We start from the raw sequence: 17,101 nt of genomic DNA on the forward strand, positions 1-17,101 counted from the left end.
GTCAATATGCAATGTCAACTGCTATAAAGGCTAGAAGAGCAACACAACTTTACTTCTGACAACTATTAGAAATCGACTAACATTTGAGGAAAGTTTCAAGCCCCCTACTCTGGCTGCGGCTCTCGGCCGGTGAGCCTGCGCTGCCTGCCCACTGCCACCCCACCTTGGCAGGCAAAGCCCAGCGCCCAGCTGCTGGCACTGACGTGCTCACATGCAGACCACGAGCCTGACTCATGACAGTTATGTCTCTCCCCTGTCTTATGGCATTAAAATGCAAGGAAATTACTAGCTAACATTGCCACTACATTTTTACAAAAGCATAAATCTTAACAAAATAGCAGTTAAACCAAATTGAAGCTCTCTGTCCAACTCCAGGATTCATTCTCCATGACAACTCTGTCTGTCCTATTCCCTGTCTGGTTTCTTCCCCCACTCCTTCCCTCATGTCTATTTTACAGCAAATACCGGATTCACATGATGAAAGCGCACCTCAAAAGACTTTTGCCCTATACATATAACCATGTTAAATTGTGAGATTATACATGTGATATATGTCTAACAGAGCAACCACCAGTTTAGCTTTTTAAAGAAACACAAGTATTTCAGCATGTACACAGTAATGAGTTTAAAACTGTCCAACATCATCGCTTTCATACATTCTCTTCCTCTTTATAGCCTTAAAGGGATTTTAGACCCTGATGGCAACAATCCCAAAACAAGAGTAAAATGAATTTATTTTATTGCAAACAAACGTCTAGAGTTAAATTTCTCCACCCACTTTCTTTAAAGAGAATAGGAATCAGCAGGCTAAGGAGATACACCCATTTGAGAATTGACATGATTAAAAATTAGATATAAAATGGGTGACTCACAGTTTCATTAGCTTACAAAATGGTGGAGTAACTACTACAAGCACACTAGGTATACAGTATTTTGTGGGGAAAAGAGAGTTAATACAGACACACAGCTAACTTCATATAGATCCCATTAGACAACTGGATTTACAACAAGTTTTGTTTAATAAGAAATGGGCAAAGCCAGCTTCTTTTCAGAATCAAAATGCAGAACAAATGGAAAAGAAATTATGGTGTTGTACCTTCACAAGTTTGAGCCTCCACAAATAATGCAACCAAGTTTTACAACTTTAAGAGCTTCTACATACACTCCACCTTCACTATTCAGCCCCAGGTTTCCTCTTTGTCCCCAACATCTTATTGACTTCGAATGTTACAAAAAGGTCCTAGTTATTGCCAGAAACTTTCACCTCCCCCTCCTTGCCTCCCCACCCAGCAGCTTCACAGAGAGGATGGAGTGTAATATGGAGCTTTACATGATCTCATGGTAACTCATGGTATTCATGAGGGCTACTAAGGAGCCTCTGTACGAATCTGGTTGCTAACATTACTATTGTATTGTGACATGACTCACGACTGTTTCTTAGAAATCGGGGAATGGGGAAAAAGGAGAAAATTCTTTAATAAAAAGACACCAGGTACAAAGCAACGTTTTACTTTTGTTGTGGTAAAAAAAAAGTCACATTTTACAGATAAAATGTAGAACCCTGAAATACTGACACATTCTCTTATCGTGCACAATGCTGAGGTTCTCTTACGAATCACTTTAAAACTGCAATTAAAAATGTACAAAAAAAGAAAAGAAAAAAAATCAACCCACAAAGCTTCTAAAAAAGGAACCCGCAGGCACTTCCTCTTGTGGAATGTTTAAAAAGTTAGCCTACTAAAGAAAACAGTCGACTTCTTGTGAAGGTTTTGGAGAAATATGTATCAGTTCATTTATTTGGGTATTCAATAATATCCTTGGTGATAATGCTGACTCCATGGCTTCTGACCCCAGAATTGCTGCAATAAATGGATAAATAGTTAATTTTAACCTATAATCACATAATGGTTATATTTCTCACAGAAGTGTTTAACAAACATCTAGTTCTCCTGGCACTTGAGAAGATTAAAGTCCTCTCAAATAGCAGCAAGTTCCTAAACAACTTAGAGCAGTTCACAGTAGTAATGTGAAGCCAAATACTACATACCATTAAGACCGATAAGCCATAGCTTGATATTTGATATATCAAGAGCATGAAGCCAGATTAAGTCTTGCACAGAAAAACTATTTATAGTGACATTACCTAGCATTAAAAGATTTTGTTGTCCAGTTTCCATTACATGTCTAATTATTTCAGACAGCATTTTGAGACATTCAAGTTAATCAGTAAAAAGGTAAAATGATTACTACTTACACCCTGCTGCCACTGGTTGTAGCCCTGAGATTGGTTTTTGTAGCCACGATTATTTCCCCTTCCTCTGAAGTTCTGCAAGAGGACAACGGCTTTTAACTACTTCACCTATACAGATTTTTCAGAAGCGCACTAATACTCATCTATTACCACCAGAGTATCACATACCATATAGAATCTTTCAAATACAAGGTATTGGGCCTAGGTTAGAACAACCAACCAACCTCCCTGAAAAACACTAGAATATCAAAAGCCTCCCCCTCCAAGCAACTGCTTCTTGAACATGGGGCAAGAACCTCAGAATTAATTAGCCAGCTCAAACCACTGTTGCCCATGGTCTGGAACGCTGGCTAATCCAGTTCTGACTCACCCTATCTCCAGCTGCTAAACTCCACCAGGACAACTAAAAATACAAGAGCTTGCCTATTTTTAGTTAGGAAAGGCTGTAGTTGCTCCAAGGTTGTGTTATCTGATCAGACAAAAGGATATGGGTCATACAACTGAAAACAAAAGCTAGTGAGCTAGTCCACAAAACTTAAAATACAAGTTTTGGTACAAAATAAGGGGACATTGATATTAGTAGATAAAATATTGCATTTCCCATTTGTCAGTATTAGACAAACCTGAGCCATGTTTACTAGCTTGGGCTCCATCTGCTGGCTCTTCAGTAATTCAAATTATGTTTTCAAATACTTCCACTGATACTCCATCAGTTAAGACCTAGGCTAGTATGTCTTTCCTAGCTGTGTTTGATACCCAGCACCAAAACAAAGACTCTCGAAAGCTATTTCCACAAAGTTCCCTAAATGCTTGATATAGATACACCTTGACCATACGGCCAAACAATGGTTACTACTATCTGGAGAGACAGAAAACCAAAACAAAACAACCCAAAAATCAAATACAAGTCTTCACACACATGCCCTAAAAATCTTCATCTTTAACTGGACAAAGGTCCAGTCTGAACATGGAACTTCCACATCAGAACTTCTTACACAACATCCAGAGCTCTGGGCACCAACACTAAACTAGAAATCTAGGCCTTTTAGTGTGGGAGTAGGGTAGGACCATGATCAGCTTTGTGGTTACTTGCAGCCAAACCTTTCAAATATCATCCAAAGTACTGCAGTTCAACTAATAAATCCCTCCAAAAGCATCACCTGGTTGTAGTTTCCCCTGTTGGGCATTCCACCTCTGTTATAGTTTCCTCTGTTTGAGTAGCCACCTCTGCTTGGAAAGACAGGGCCACGAGGATATGGGTAGCCAATGGCACCGCTGCTGCCACCACCACCACCGCCACCTCCACCACCTCGCTGGGGCATGTTGCCTCCCCTCCTGTTGTATCCACCACGATTGCCAGGGACTGCAGGGAGAAAGTTATTTCCATCAAGTAATTGTTCAGTCTGAAGTATTTTGTACGTGAAGATTATTGTTCAAAATAACAATGGTATAGAAATAACGTGTCCAAATTCAGGGCAAAACTTTCAATGCAAAAGATTAAGTCGTCTGGTCAGTGAAAAATGGTAATTTTACCATGCACTAGCTTCCAATACAGTCTGGTATACAGGCAAGCACCAAACGTCACATAAAAACTCAAAAGCTGTGCCTCACATTACACCAATAGCATAATCCACGATTTTGGCAATCCTCACTTTTAAAGACAGACAATTAACCTTGCACTGATACATTTTAACTAACTGAAGTTGAAATCAAGGTTCCCAGTACATAACAGTTGCAATGGAAGTACTACAAGCTTCCCCTCAGCCAGCAGCAGCAACCTCCAAAATTCACAGGCTCATTTCTAGGCTCACCTCCTCCTCTGAAGTTGCCTCGCATGTTGAATCCTCCACGACCTCTCTGACCCCTATTAAATTGATTTTTATTGCTCTTCTTGTTCTTCTTTGAGCCAGTGTTCTGCTTCTTTTCTGGCGGGAGAGATTTCTTACTTTCTTCTTTATATTGTTCCAAAAGCTTCTGAGCTTCTTCTTTTTGCAACTCTACATATATTATTTCATCAAAGCATTCTGCTACCTCTGGCAGTGTGAAGTTCCCTATAATTGCAAAAACACTGAGTATTCAGCATCTACATTCAGCTACAATCAAAGCCACCATTTAACCACCTTTCCCCCATTCTTCCTCCCACCCCCTGCATTCCCTCAGCATAGGGATAAACTTACATAATTTGAGCATTTAAGAAAGGTTAACAGTGACAAAAGAAATAAACAGGTCTTCATGGAGTTGCCAGTACTGTTCCAAACCTTGAAAACATTCTGCCTATATCTTTTTTTTTCTTTTATGAGCCTCCACTCAGAGCACCGGTTTCTGCCAAATAAGTCACTTATATAGGGCACTTTATGCCAAGACAGCTTTGTGCATCTGCATGAAGCATATCAGCATAACTGAGTAGTGTTAAGGACTGCAGCAGAGGGAACACAATATAGTGTTATCCTACAAGTTACAATAGTCTTCCAGTTTTGTTTAAGTACAGCTGTTTAAGATAAAGTGATCTTTTAGACGTCACGTTTACTTAATCCTTTAAACAGATAGTCAGCATCCTAAAACACAGTATAGGATTATGTTCCATGCCTTTCATTTTGAGAACTGCATGCTCTGGAAGATCTTTTCCCTCCACCTCTGCCTTCTTTTGTGTTCTTTGCTTGTAGTCTTCATCTTTTGGGCAAACAACAACTGCTTTGCGCTGGAAGCCTGCAAACAGGCACATTTTTCTCCTCTGCGCAGCTGCAGACACATTTGTCTGAAAAAAATGCAGTAACTTACTACACGTAGCTGTCATTGTAAGAGTTAAGGAAGTCAACTTATGGTGTATAGACTTCACTTCTACAAGAGCTTGCAACGAAGTTTACAAATAACTGGACATAAAGATGCTGCATAATGCAAAGTTACGAGTGCATATCCACGTGTTAACACTATTCCTCCCACATCCCATAAATCCAGAGAAGTTCAGACAAGCATTTGTAATAATATCTCAACTTTGTACCCCCTGAATAAGTAGTAAGTCAGCAAGTGAAACAACTGCTATTACAATGTAACTTTAATCCCATTTAGTTACTTAACTACAGCCTATAACAATTTTCCTTAATCATTTTTCACTGAAGCTTCTACCTGATCCAAAATGAAATTCCGCTTCTTACGAGCTGCAATCTCAATGAACTTTCCAAGACACTGTGGAGCTCTCTGCAACAGTGTGTTAAGTTTCCCAGTGTCTGCCATCTGCCGCTTAAAACCTGCAACCTAGGGAGAGATTTCCCAGAGTTAAATAAAGTAGCCCTCATGACACGTGGCTGACATTTTTCTTTGCTAAATGCTTTTCACCTCACTTCAAGGCTTGTTCAAGTCAACGCCACAGCTACAAACTCATAACTGACATTCCCAAAGCTTCCGTAAGACACAGAGCTTTATAAACAAAGAATCTAGGAGAATCAATATAGCTGAATCCAAGGTATAACTCATCGCATTACTACTTCAAAGCCAAATGTTCTGAGGACAGCGATATACAGAGAAATAGAAATACTTAAATAGTCAACAACAGTTGACGACTTGTTCTGTATGACCACAAAAAGTTTCAGAATCCTGCTGTGCCATGTATGAGCAGCAGCTCAGCAAGAAAAAGCCTTTAATGGTCACTAGCTGATCAGCAGCTGGTTTCTTAGATTTCTTAGATACAAAAGAACCCCATGGCAGCCAACAATCTTGGATTTACAGCAAGTCTTTAACATATCAACAAATAAAATATCATAATATCGCTTACCATCATTTTGTCCATAATAGTATTTGTCCCAAGAATGTTGTATTTCCCAGGATTTGCTGCTGCATGTTTGGTAACCCATGTAGTCTTACCAGCTCCAGGCAAGCCAATCATCATCACCACCTGTGACGACAGGTTCTGTACTTGAGATACTGGTTCAAACATTTTCTTTAATATGCAACTTAGACCAGCAAGCCTAACAGAAACTGAGTGGGGTACATGGGGGGGAAATCAGGGGGTTGAAGAGTCACAGGATACCTAGTATTAAAGCCTCCAAACAAAAAGGTCAGAGTGTCATATAATTCTTTTTAAACCCCACTACTTCTACTGATCTTTCTCAACAACTTTGAGATTATCAACAAGAAACTTACCTCACAATCTTTCTTTTGCTCAGGTCCTTTTGGTCCTCGAACCCTATCCTCCAGGGGGACCTTCTGGATGAAGGTATACTCTTCAGGTACAGGAAAATAAGGTTCCTCCTTCTGACCAAAGTTGAACTCAACTGCACAGTTATGGCAGAGAACATGTGGGAAGAGCGGCCGCCCATCAAGAACTTCCTTACTTATTTTGAATGCAACACCAAGCTCTTGTCCATTCTTGGAATATGAGAGTTCCACTTCATCACCATCAAAATTCTGGTTTTCAGACAAAGCATTAGTTTGGATAAAATTACTCACCTCGCACTATAAAGTTATATTAGTAAATTCACTATATTGGCTATATTCACTCAACTTCTGTAACACTGCTACACCATAAAGGAACTACTTAAAGTTCTTGTAAGATGAGTTACTGGCAATGATCATCTTGTTTACGACCCAATTTTTTAAGGCTTTAAAGACATTTGTCTGTGAATACGAAATCTTAGCATGTTGACAGCTGCCACTGTTGACAATTCCTGCTATTTCTACCTCCTCCTTAGGTTAAACAACTTGCCTTGCTCTAAGTTTTTTTGTATTTGGTTTTCTGCTTCCCACATCAAAGCAGTTTAAAAATTCAAGGATGTTTTCCCTCAAAAGAAAATAGAAGTGAAAACTTACAGCAAAACATCCAATCACATCATTTTCATCAAACTTCTCACCAAAGTCTTCGGTCTCACAATTGCATGTCTTTATTCCTTTTAGAGAATATCCATAGGAAAATTCTTCTTCACCTGATGAAATAATTTAAACTTATTAAAAATAGGCATTTTCACCTAACCTCTTAGAAATACTATCACTTTGCAGCTGCTTAAGTAAGGTGCTGTTCAGAATGCTTTTATTAATGCCAAAACAAGCTATGACCCATAAACAGCTACATTCCACCTTTATATTCAAGAATACTCTCACTTGAGATGGAACAGCAGTGTTACCCCCATCCCAGCTTTAAGAGCCTTATGCTGCTGGTTCCACATTCATGTTGACATAAAGTCTGAACTGCCAGATAAAGGCACGACCCAAGTATTTTTAAACTCAGAAGACCTGATTATGCACCGGTATACCTGTAGCGTAGTTAGTCAGAAAGGTTTTCTGACTTTAGTCTCCAGTAGCACTTACCCCTCCCCATTTTAAAGGGAGTTTAGCAGACATTCAGCCTATGCGACAGCTGAAGATGAAGCTGCAAGGAACAAGCTAACAGCAAGTGTCAAACACAAGGATTCAGGTGGAACTTAATTACTTAACTAAAAAGCTGCTGACATCAGAACATACCAATTCATATACACTTTCAACAAAGATGTGTCTCAGCAGCAGGTTTTAGTTATAAATACCATTATATTCAGTTCCCATATATCTAATGAAATTGTACTTCTTTCTTCCTAACTACTTTCAGAAATAAGGATTCCTACCTCAAGCCAAAAGAACAATAATGTAGTTATCGAGGATTTTTTTCTTCACTGGTGGAATCTTATACCACACCTTGCCCTCAAAAAAAAAAAAAAACCAACCCAAAAATGCCAAACCAAACCACCGTCTTCCTATTTATTGCACTACATGAAAAGGAGAAATCCTTAATCTTGCCAGGTCTTCAAGAATGTTCTCCACAATCCATACTTGACCACTGAAAGAATTAACTCTCAAATCATGCAATCTTTACAGGTCTGAATGCTTAATGACTTTCTTTGGTTCCAATAAACTTTCTCACACCATGTCCAGTGAACAATTCAAGTTAAGACCACTTTTCAGAACACATGGGCTATAATCACTATGCTTTTCCCACCTGCTTAAGAAAAAATTACTTAAAACTTCCACATACACAATAAATAATACAAAAGTAATCAAATGTTTAGGTCTTACCAAGCAACATTCCACTTGTGTTCAGTGACCAGCCAACTCGCACTTCATGTATGTCAATGTCTTTTGTATACAGATGTTTAACAGGAATCTTTTCTGTAACCTATTTTTACATTATTAAATAAAAGGCATGTAGTATTTATTAAACACTAACAAGATGGAAACACAAAGGTGGCATCTGGAACCTTTACACTTTGGTTAAATCTTTGCTAAAACTGACTCATCATCTTCTGCAAGAGTAAAACATGCTTAAGTATGTGAAACCACAAGCCGAACACTAGTTACACCTCCTGACTGAGCAATGAAGATCCAAGGTACCGTGTACCTTCAAGGCACTTCATCACAGCAGTCCCTCTCAGTGGCTAAAAGCCCTAATCCTTTTGATACGGTACTAAGATCACAACATGTGTGGGTGTTTTTTTTTTTTTTTTTTTTTTTACATAATTGCCATAAAGTTGGGCTTAACAGTAAATTACTTTGCAAACAAAATGTGGTAATGCATAAAAAAATGCTTTACCATAGACTAGGGAAAATATTGCACCCATCCCTTTCCACAATAAGCAGCCTTCCTGGGCAAGCTGCCAGCTACCCAACAACATAACCAGATTCAAAAAACCCACCTAAAAGCACTGGAATCTGTAAGCAACCAGGTATGTTCTAATTGCCTTTACAAACTTCACTCAACTAAAGTGAAAAACTGATCAGTATCCTACCAGTTCCCACAACTACTGGAGATGGGTGACCCACGTGAAACTGATTTAAAAGTGAACAGGGCAATAAATACTGTTATCAATTTCATTTTGTTGGCCTTCCAAGGTTACAGGTACCAACAGACACAGAAATCATGGAGAAGGGCATCACTACCCACTCCTCATGGTAGTGGTTAGATTTGAAAGTACTACAGGAAGAGAAGAGAGTAAGCATTTATGTATACAAAAGCACAACATATGCAAAAAAGCCCTTAACATCACTAAGTGAAACAAACCAAACAAAAAACAAACAAGCAATTTTTGTGCCTCCAGTTATTCTTTTGTCAGTAAGTTGGAGAAACATGTTTATTACAAGGCTGATTTGCTCTTTGCCATTCTTATCCTCTAGAAGAACTCTCGCTCTCAGAGTTCAAGTACTTGCTAAATGCTCAAATTCAATGCATACACAAGTCAGGATTATTCAGGTTGGAAGGGACCTCTGCAGGTCATCTAGCTCAAATCCCTGCTCAGAGCAGGTCAAACTCAAAGACCAAGTATGAACAAGAGAAAGGACTGCTGCGATAATTTATATCACTTTTACAAACAAACAAAAGCCAAGCTTTCTATAATCTTCAGAAAGTACACGCAAACTTCTGGCTCGCGAGTATCAAAATTCTTTAAGTGTTGATGCATGAAGTGTCAAATAGAATTCTTGGTTCAAAACTAAGACTTAGAAGTTACACAATCAGGGCAAATGCAAAACCCCTTTGTTGTTGCTGTTGTTAAATGAAAGTTCTTATAAAAAATGAAGCAGTTTTGCAAACTGAGCTGTATTTTATCAAAAATAATTTCCAAGATAGCATTCTTAAAGTTCTATTTACCTGAATTAGTTTCAGCTAAGTACAAAAAACTTGACAAGTTTAAACATCATTATATTTAAGCATGCAACAGTCTCCCATAAAACATCAGTTTAACTCACCTTCATCTCAAAGCAGACTTTGCCTTTAGAAACTCCATAAGAGGCTCTCCCTCCAGCCCAAAGGAAAGCAAAGCTTTCCATGGTCAGAGAGGAAGCACTAAACCGGTCTCTTGAGATTTTAAAATGCAGGTCACAGTTATCTGTCAACAAAAACAATCATTGTTTATTCTTACTATAACAGTACAGCTGTTGAATTTTATACATTAAAGGTTATTTCAACTTACAAGGGTGATTTTCAAGATAAACTGCCAGCAAGTGCCCCGTCATCTTTCAGGAAAGCAACTGAACACATACCTAGATACAGCTGCAGGCTGAAGTTCAGCCAAAGATCTTACAAAAAGCTAGCCAACAAGAGTAACTTTAAAGGTGGCATCTTCACTTCTCTCACCAAAATCCCCCTATTTTTTCCATCTGCTTAAAAGCTTCAATTTCATCTATCTGAAAATTTTTTTGTCAGTTACCCAAGATATTTCCATCAATATAGAGCAAATAAATCTGTATCATGCTCTTCCCATTATTTACTAGATACCTTTTTGAAGTCTTCTTACCCCTCATGCCCAAACCTGAGGGCAGCTGAGAAGTAAACAGAAACAAGTACTTTTAAGTACTGCAAGTAGTACTGTCTTTGGTTAATATAGTTATTTAGCAAGGCCAATTAGATTAAGCCAATTAAAATAAAGTCAGTTAAATCAAATGCAGATAGCTTAAGCTCGCAGAATGTGATAAGAGAACCTATTTCATCTACATAACATGATCTGCACTATGAATTCACCTATCACTCTAAGAACTTAAGTGGAACCTTTGTTTAATGGACATCTTCAGAACTGTAGCATCATGAAGTTTCAAATTAATCTTCTAGTAGGTTTCAAAAAGACAATGCAAAATGGTAACATGAGATATAGGATATAGCACTTGAATTCCCCAGAGCAAGGAATCCATAGAATAAACTCCAAATCTATTTGACAGTTACAAGAAAGGAGCAAAATTAACAAGCAGTGAGTTCTGCCCTGGTATAAAATCTGCATGCTGTCCAAGCACACTAAAATGCAATCTTCCCTCTATTACTGGTAACTCTCATGCATGAGATCTTGGTTTGTTTTCATAAAGCCACCCACCCGTTGCAACTACAATATTTGTGACCCAAGCATTTTCTCATTAGTGCTTCTAACTTTTAATTGTTGCATGAAAACCAGATAAAACCATACAGAAGAAACCCACCTGTGTAGGTTACTTTTAGAACAAATAAGAACAGAATTTAAAGTTACAGGTTGCTTGTAACTCACAGGTAATAACTAAGTATTTAAGAGTGCTAAACCTCTTATATGTCTGCATCATTACGGTCCAGAAAAGAAAGCAACAAGTTGTTACACAATTCACTATTAAGGTATGTTGGATTCTGATCTTCAAGTAGTCTGTCGACACTTTAAACTAAATCACAAAGTTTATCCAGTAGCAAAACTTTCTAGTAGAAATAATAATGAAAAATAGTCATTACTCAGTTATTGGGAAAATCAGAAGCTTCCACAAAGGTGGCTACTCACCAAGTTAACAGTTAGAAACTTAAGATTTACAGATAGTGTCAAAATTTAAGCTTTCCTTCAATGGCACTTTAACAATCCAGCAAGTTCAAGCAACACTTATTAAATTTTAATACTGTGATAAGTCCTTATACTTACCTTCAAAACCACAAATGTATCATCCTCCCCCCGGGCACACCCCTCCCCACCACCCCCAACTCCCAGACTGCATGAACGGGTCATTTCTTAGGAGGCCTTAAATCTAACAAAGTCAAGTCAGTTATCACAAAACATTTTTAAAAAATACTCCACTGGCTGACACATAAACAGGGCCTCAGCAAGATATGCAGGTAGTTTGCTTCACAAACTGTACTACTCTAATCATCTACACTGTTTGACTCTTACAACTTTCCGAAGTGAAAAGCTCATGTACCATACAATTAGTTTCTCAGACTGTTTCTAGGGTGTTCTATACTCACTCTATACTTGGCCAGCTTAGTTTCCATATGAGGTTAGTAATATGGTTAAGATTTCTTCAGAAAACTGTAGGATACCATGGATTTAATGGGAAAACCAAGCTTACTACTGCTAAAGATCCATATATCCTTTTGTTCTTTCGTATACTGAAAATGGGTGGAAACATCTTTTCTAATTTTTCTTTAAGTTACTTGGTAATGAAAGTCAACAAATGTATTCATCCTACATTACAGAAAATGTGATTTTAAGAATAAAAGCGTACCACCACATCTTTCCACAGTAAAGGAAAGCATGTTTACTCACAAGTATCAAGACAAACCACTGTGTCATCAAAATGTTCATCTTCTTCTTCAACAGGTGGTTGAGGGGACTTGGCCCTGAACAAAACAAAACCAAACAAACAAGATTGAAGTTACATGTATTTTCAGTGTTAGAATAAGCATTTCTGCACCTTATTTCTCCTCATTCACAAAATGCTGCCCAGCACCAAAAGTTTATTTACCTGCTATACTTGTTTTCTTCAATGTATTCAAAATATCCACGGCCATGATCTTCACGTGGTCTCTTCACTCCCCTCTTTTTCTCACCAGGTTTTTGTTCCGTTTTAGCTTCTCCTGTAACAGAAATAATGATTTTAATTACACAAAGTAACTCTTTAATTGGGAATAAAGTCCTATATGATTGTTCCAACACTGGAAACGATAAGAACATACAAGACAAAAACAATAGTATCCTAAAGAATTCTGCTTTGTATTAAGATACAAAGCTGTATCTCGAATTTTCTCAGAAGACTCAAAACTTGTCTACTAAATCATGTGAGATCCACGACAGAAGTGGGCAGTGCGGCAGCGGGTGCAGCCCTCGATGGTTAAGATCCCCTCCCCACAGCAAAGCCAGACCACTCTCAAGCAGTTTGGAAAGGAAAAAAAAAAAAAAACCAAAAAAAAAAGAAAAAGGCGGACAAAAAGCCCTCCCGCGGCGTCAGATCCGCACCCTCCCCCTCCGAGCAGGACGTTCCTGGCCGCTCGCAAGGACACCGGGCGATCCGCACGACTGCGCCTCCTCCCGGCAGCCCGTGTGCGCGGCCCGGGCGGGAGCCCCGTACGGGGCCGCCCGGCTGCCTGCAGGGAAGGGATTCCGCCTCCGCCCGCCTCCATTGTACCCGGCCTTCCCACCACCACCCCGTGCGGTGCCCAGCCCGGAAGTGACGTCACGCCACCGAGCGCTCCTCGGCACAACACAGCGCGCCCCAGCGGCCCCTCCGCCGCCACCCCTCCCCCCGCGAGCCCTACCCCGCGCCTCCCCCCCCGCTCCCCGCTCCGGCCCCTCCTCCTCCTCCGTCGGCCCCGCGCGGGACCCCCCTCCCCCCGCCCGCGGCGCGGGGCCCAGCGCAGCGCCTGGAGGGCAGCACGCGGTGCCGCGCGGGGGGCGGTGGAACCCGCATTCCCCCCGCGCGCCGGAGGCGCCGCCGTCGCGCCTGCTGCGAACGCCCTCCCGCGCGCGCCCCGGAAGCCGCCCTCCTGGCCGTTACCCCGCAGCGGGGGGGGGGGTTCCCGGGGTGGGGGGGAGGATTAACGGGCTTTCCCCCCCCCCATCCCCGCCGCGCACACTCACCCCCGCTGGCCTGAGCCCCGGGGCGGCCGCCGCCACCGCCACCTTCCGCTTTCTTCTGCTGCTGCTGCTGCTGCTTGGCCGGGCCCGCCGGGCCGGAGGGGGCCGCCGCTGGGGGCCCCGAGGTGCCGCCAGCGCTTTTGCCGGGGGCCTCCTTAGCGGCGCCGCGCGGCTGGAGGAGCGGCGGGGGCTGCTGGGGCTGGGGCTGCGGTGGCTGCTGGTCCCCGTGCCCGTTGGCGTCCCCGGCCGCGGCCTCCTCCTCGTCGGCGAGCTCGTCCTCCCCCTCTTGGAAACCCTGGTCGTCTCCGTTCTCATCCTCCTCCTCCTCCTCCTCTTCCTCCTCCTCGCCGCCCGCCTCCTCTTCCATGGGGCCGCCTCCGGCCCCCGCCCGCTCGCCGTTCTCCTCGCCCAGCTCCATGGCGTCGCCATCGGCGGCCTCCAGCCCTTCCTCGTCGTCGTCCTCCGCGGTGGAGGCCGCGGCCTGGTCGGGGCCTCCTCCTTGGTGGAGCTGCGAGGCGCCCCCGCCGCTCTCGGCCGCCTCCCCCTCCATGCTACCGTTGCCAGGCTCAACTGCGCTGCTGGCGAGGCCTCCCCCGCCGGCCTCCTCCATGTCTAGCGCGGCCTGGAGCCGCTCCATGAGCTCGGCCTTGAGGCCCTTGTCGGAGAGGCGCCGCTTTTTCAGCTCCTCCTTCAACTCCGACACCTTCAGCTTCTTCACGTTCACGGGCGAGCAGCTCATGGCGGCGGCGGCTCGATCCCTGGGCGGCGCGAGGGCGACTCGGGGCTGGGGCGGACGGCGGCGGCTCTGTGTCGAGGCCCCGGCGGGAGGCGGTGGGTGGGTGGCGCGGCTGGTTCGTGCGGCTGCGGCAGCTGCAGAGCGGACCCGCCTGGCGCCAAATCCTTTCACCGAGCTCGCGAGGGAGACGCGCCTCGCGGGGCCGAGCACGCAGCACTGCCCGCCCCGCCCCCGCGCACGTAGTCCCTCCTCCCCCCCACCCCCGCTACCGTAACGGCCGCCCGCGCGCGCGCAATACCGTAAATACCCGCCCGAGCGCAACGGCTCCGCGCGCGCCCCGCCGCCCTCACGCGTGGGGCGCCGGGCGCCGCCGCCACGGCTCCGCCGGGCCGCGGAGCGGGGGGGGCGAGGGAAAGGGCGGCTCTCCCTACCGGAGCGCCCCGCTCCGCGCTGACAGCCGTGCCCGCGCCATGTTGGGCAGGCGGCAGCAGGAAGCGCGGCTGCACGCGCCGCTGTTGTCCGCTCTCCGATGCACCGCCTAGGCAAAACAACCCACTCAGGGCTGGAAAACAGTCACCGTGTCACCCGAGCGGGGCCCTCGTTCGCCCTTTTGGCTGGATTAAACCCGTATAAGGGCCCAGCCCAACTAAACGGCCTCTTGCCCCGGCAGGGGCCACAGCCTGGCAGGCAGGGCAGCTCCTTCCTCCCCTCGCTCCCCATCTCGGGCCTAGTCAGCACAGTTTGTGGCATGAAGGGCTTGAAAACGAACATCGCCACTCAAAATAGTTATCCTGATACAACCTTGTTAACACAGTTACATAAGGACGAAAATAGAGCTACATGCTCATTCCTTCACCGGCTGCAGCACTACGAGGCATGCAGAGACCTGATCTTTCGACCAGGCCTGGGCTAACAAAGCTGCAGGGTTAACAAAGGTTTTTTTCAAGTGCATTAACTCTCCACCACACAAGAAGCACTAGTCTGCAACTCAGCACAGAGCCGATCAGCTAACCAAAACTGCTCAGTTTTCCTCTCCCCTCTCCCACCCCCCACCCCAGCAATTATTTGGGTCTCAGCCTCTGACTTGTCCAGTGGTTGGATTTTTCCAATTTGGTCAAAAGTGACATGAAAACAAAACAGAGAGGGTTTCACGTGCACAAAAAGGCAGCACTGGTCTACAAGTGTGCTTCCTTAGGGAGCCTGAATAAAAAGCTAATTTTCACTTGCAGGAAAAAAAGGCAAGTCAGACAACCAGAAAATGAGTATGAAGACCTGCTGAAGGCAAGGTGTGTTTGGCATGAAGTTGCCTTGTGTTGGCATAGGTTGCGTGGCCTCCTCAACCTGAGCAAATTACATTTATCTGCACCAAGGGGAAGGGAAGAGAGATGAGGAGGTCACCATGGTTAACTGCACAAGGAAAGGGCTCTTTTAAGCATATATGCACAAAGTGCTCTGTCCTCCATTGGGCTCGATCCACTTGGAGGAAAGATGACTCCGTCAGCAAGGTTAGCTCAACTCCTCACCACACAACAGCTTGTTGGAACAGCGACAGGGAGAGCTCCCTCATGCAATACGTACAGATGAGAAAAAGGTTGCCAGAACCTTTCCTTTACTATAAATGCAAGTTAATAGATTTTTATCTCAGTCTAGTAGGTCAGAGTCATCTCAGTAGGGGAGGAAAAGGATAAGACTGCATCAGTGCTGGAGAGAAGTCAGTGTGTGATCAAGCTGCACCAATAGAAATCATTACCTTTGTCCATTTCTTCATGACAGAGCTATCTTAGCTAGTCTGCTGAGGTATTCTTGATATATACTGTTCTGCCAAGATGGGAAGAAAAGTAAGCAGGGCCCACCTAGTTAATATTGCAAGATACGTACTTGAAGCTTACAGACAGCCCTGCATTGCTTTAGATTCCATCTGCCTGTCCAACCTCCATGTTTATTTTTTTAATTTTGAATGTAAAAATTTTAAGATACATCACAGAGTCTTCATTTCTGAACTTCAGACAGAGCCCCGTGTTTAGGCCTTGATCTGGCACAGACCTCATCACTAAGCCATGTTTCTGAAAGAGCTTCATCAACCTAATCATCTAATAATTCCTCTCACCGCTGCAAACTTTATAGATTGGTAGATTCTTTAAAGCCAGTTTTGGATCCCTAAGCCTTACCTTAAATCAGCACATCTGCATACATTCGCAGCACCTCTGTGTTAGAAAATGCCCTCATTCAGACTCACCCTAGAGCTGCAGTCATCATATGTAATCCCATTCTTAAACAATGTCATGTCTGCCTACTTCAGTAACATGCTCATACTGCTTTATACTCCTGTTACCATGGAGAAAAAAAACAGCTAACAGCTTTGAGGCACATCAAGAGAATACTTACTTGCCCTAAAGCATTCAAGCCTGTATAAAGGCACAAGTACATAAAGAATTTTTTTCCCCCTGCAAATTCAACACAACCAACCTAAGATTTTTTTTTTTTAAAGTTGCTAAGGCTATATCTTTATTAAACCACTTAGAAGGCTAAACTTTATTTTTTAAAGCAGATTAATTCATACCATAGTAGTAATGGTACTATCTAACCATTCAATTATACTACCAAGCAAGTATTTGCAAGTGTAGTAGGACAGTGCTTTCAAACTACAGTATGCTGTTAGCCATTATTACAAAAGTGAGAAATCCCAGTTATTTTCAGACATCAGGTGATTTCATTGTGGTAAGAACAGCATTTCTTACAAAGCTAAGTACATAAAATACACACATAACTGATATAGATGCGTAAACTTAATGACAGCCTCTCAGTGTA

General features: G+C 43.2%; 1 protein-coding gene across 1 annotated transcript; it reads right to left on the bottom strand.

Moving 5' to 3' along the window:
• Positions 1-708: 708 nt before the first annotated feature.
• Positions 709-14,505, bottom strand: HNRNPU (heterogeneous nuclear ribonucleoprotein U). The gene is made up of 14 exons (XM_065630413.1): positions 13,561-14,505; positions 12,449-12,560; positions 12,250-12,323; positions 9,953-10,092; positions 8,288-8,387; positions 7,055-7,167; positions 6,389-6,652; positions 6,021-6,140; positions 5,375-5,503; positions 4,838-5,006; positions 4,063-4,302; positions 3,412-3,614; positions 2,255-2,326; positions 709-1,859 (listed from the first exon to the last, which is right to left on the bottom strand). Exons 1-14 carry the CDS (start codon positions 14,294-14,296, stop codon positions 1,806-1,808), a joined length of 2,526 nt encoding a protein of 841 aa, XP_065486485.1. The 5' UTR covers positions 14,297-14,505; the 3' UTR covers positions 709-1,805.
• Between the last annotated feature and the right edge of the window lie 2,596 nt (positions 14,506-17,101).

Source organism: Caloenas nicobarica, chromosome 3 (genome assembly GCF_036013445.1).
Source record: "Caloenas nicobarica isolate bCalNic1 chromosome 3, bCalNic1.hap1, whole genome shotgun sequence".
Taxonomy (NCBI): domain Eukaryota; kingdom Metazoa; phylum Chordata; class Aves; order Columbiformes; family Columbidae; genus Caloenas; species Caloenas nicobarica.

What these genes read in the sequence shown, in the direction of transcription:
- HNRNPU (XM_065630413.1), bottom strand. Translation starts at nt 14,296, where the DNA reads ATGAGCTGCTCGCCCGTGAACGTGAAGAAGCTGAAGGTGTCGGAGTTG. An exon ending in AGCAAAAGAAAGATTGTGAG is followed by an intron (nt 6,141 to 6,388) that starts GTAAGTTTCTTG and finishes CTGTCGTCACAG; the next exon opens with GTGGTGATGATGATTGGCTT. An exon ending in TGCAGTTCTCAAAATGAAAG is followed by an intron (nt 4,303 to 4,837) that starts GCATGGAACATA and finishes TTGCAATTATAG; the next exon opens with GGAACTTCACACTGCCAGAG.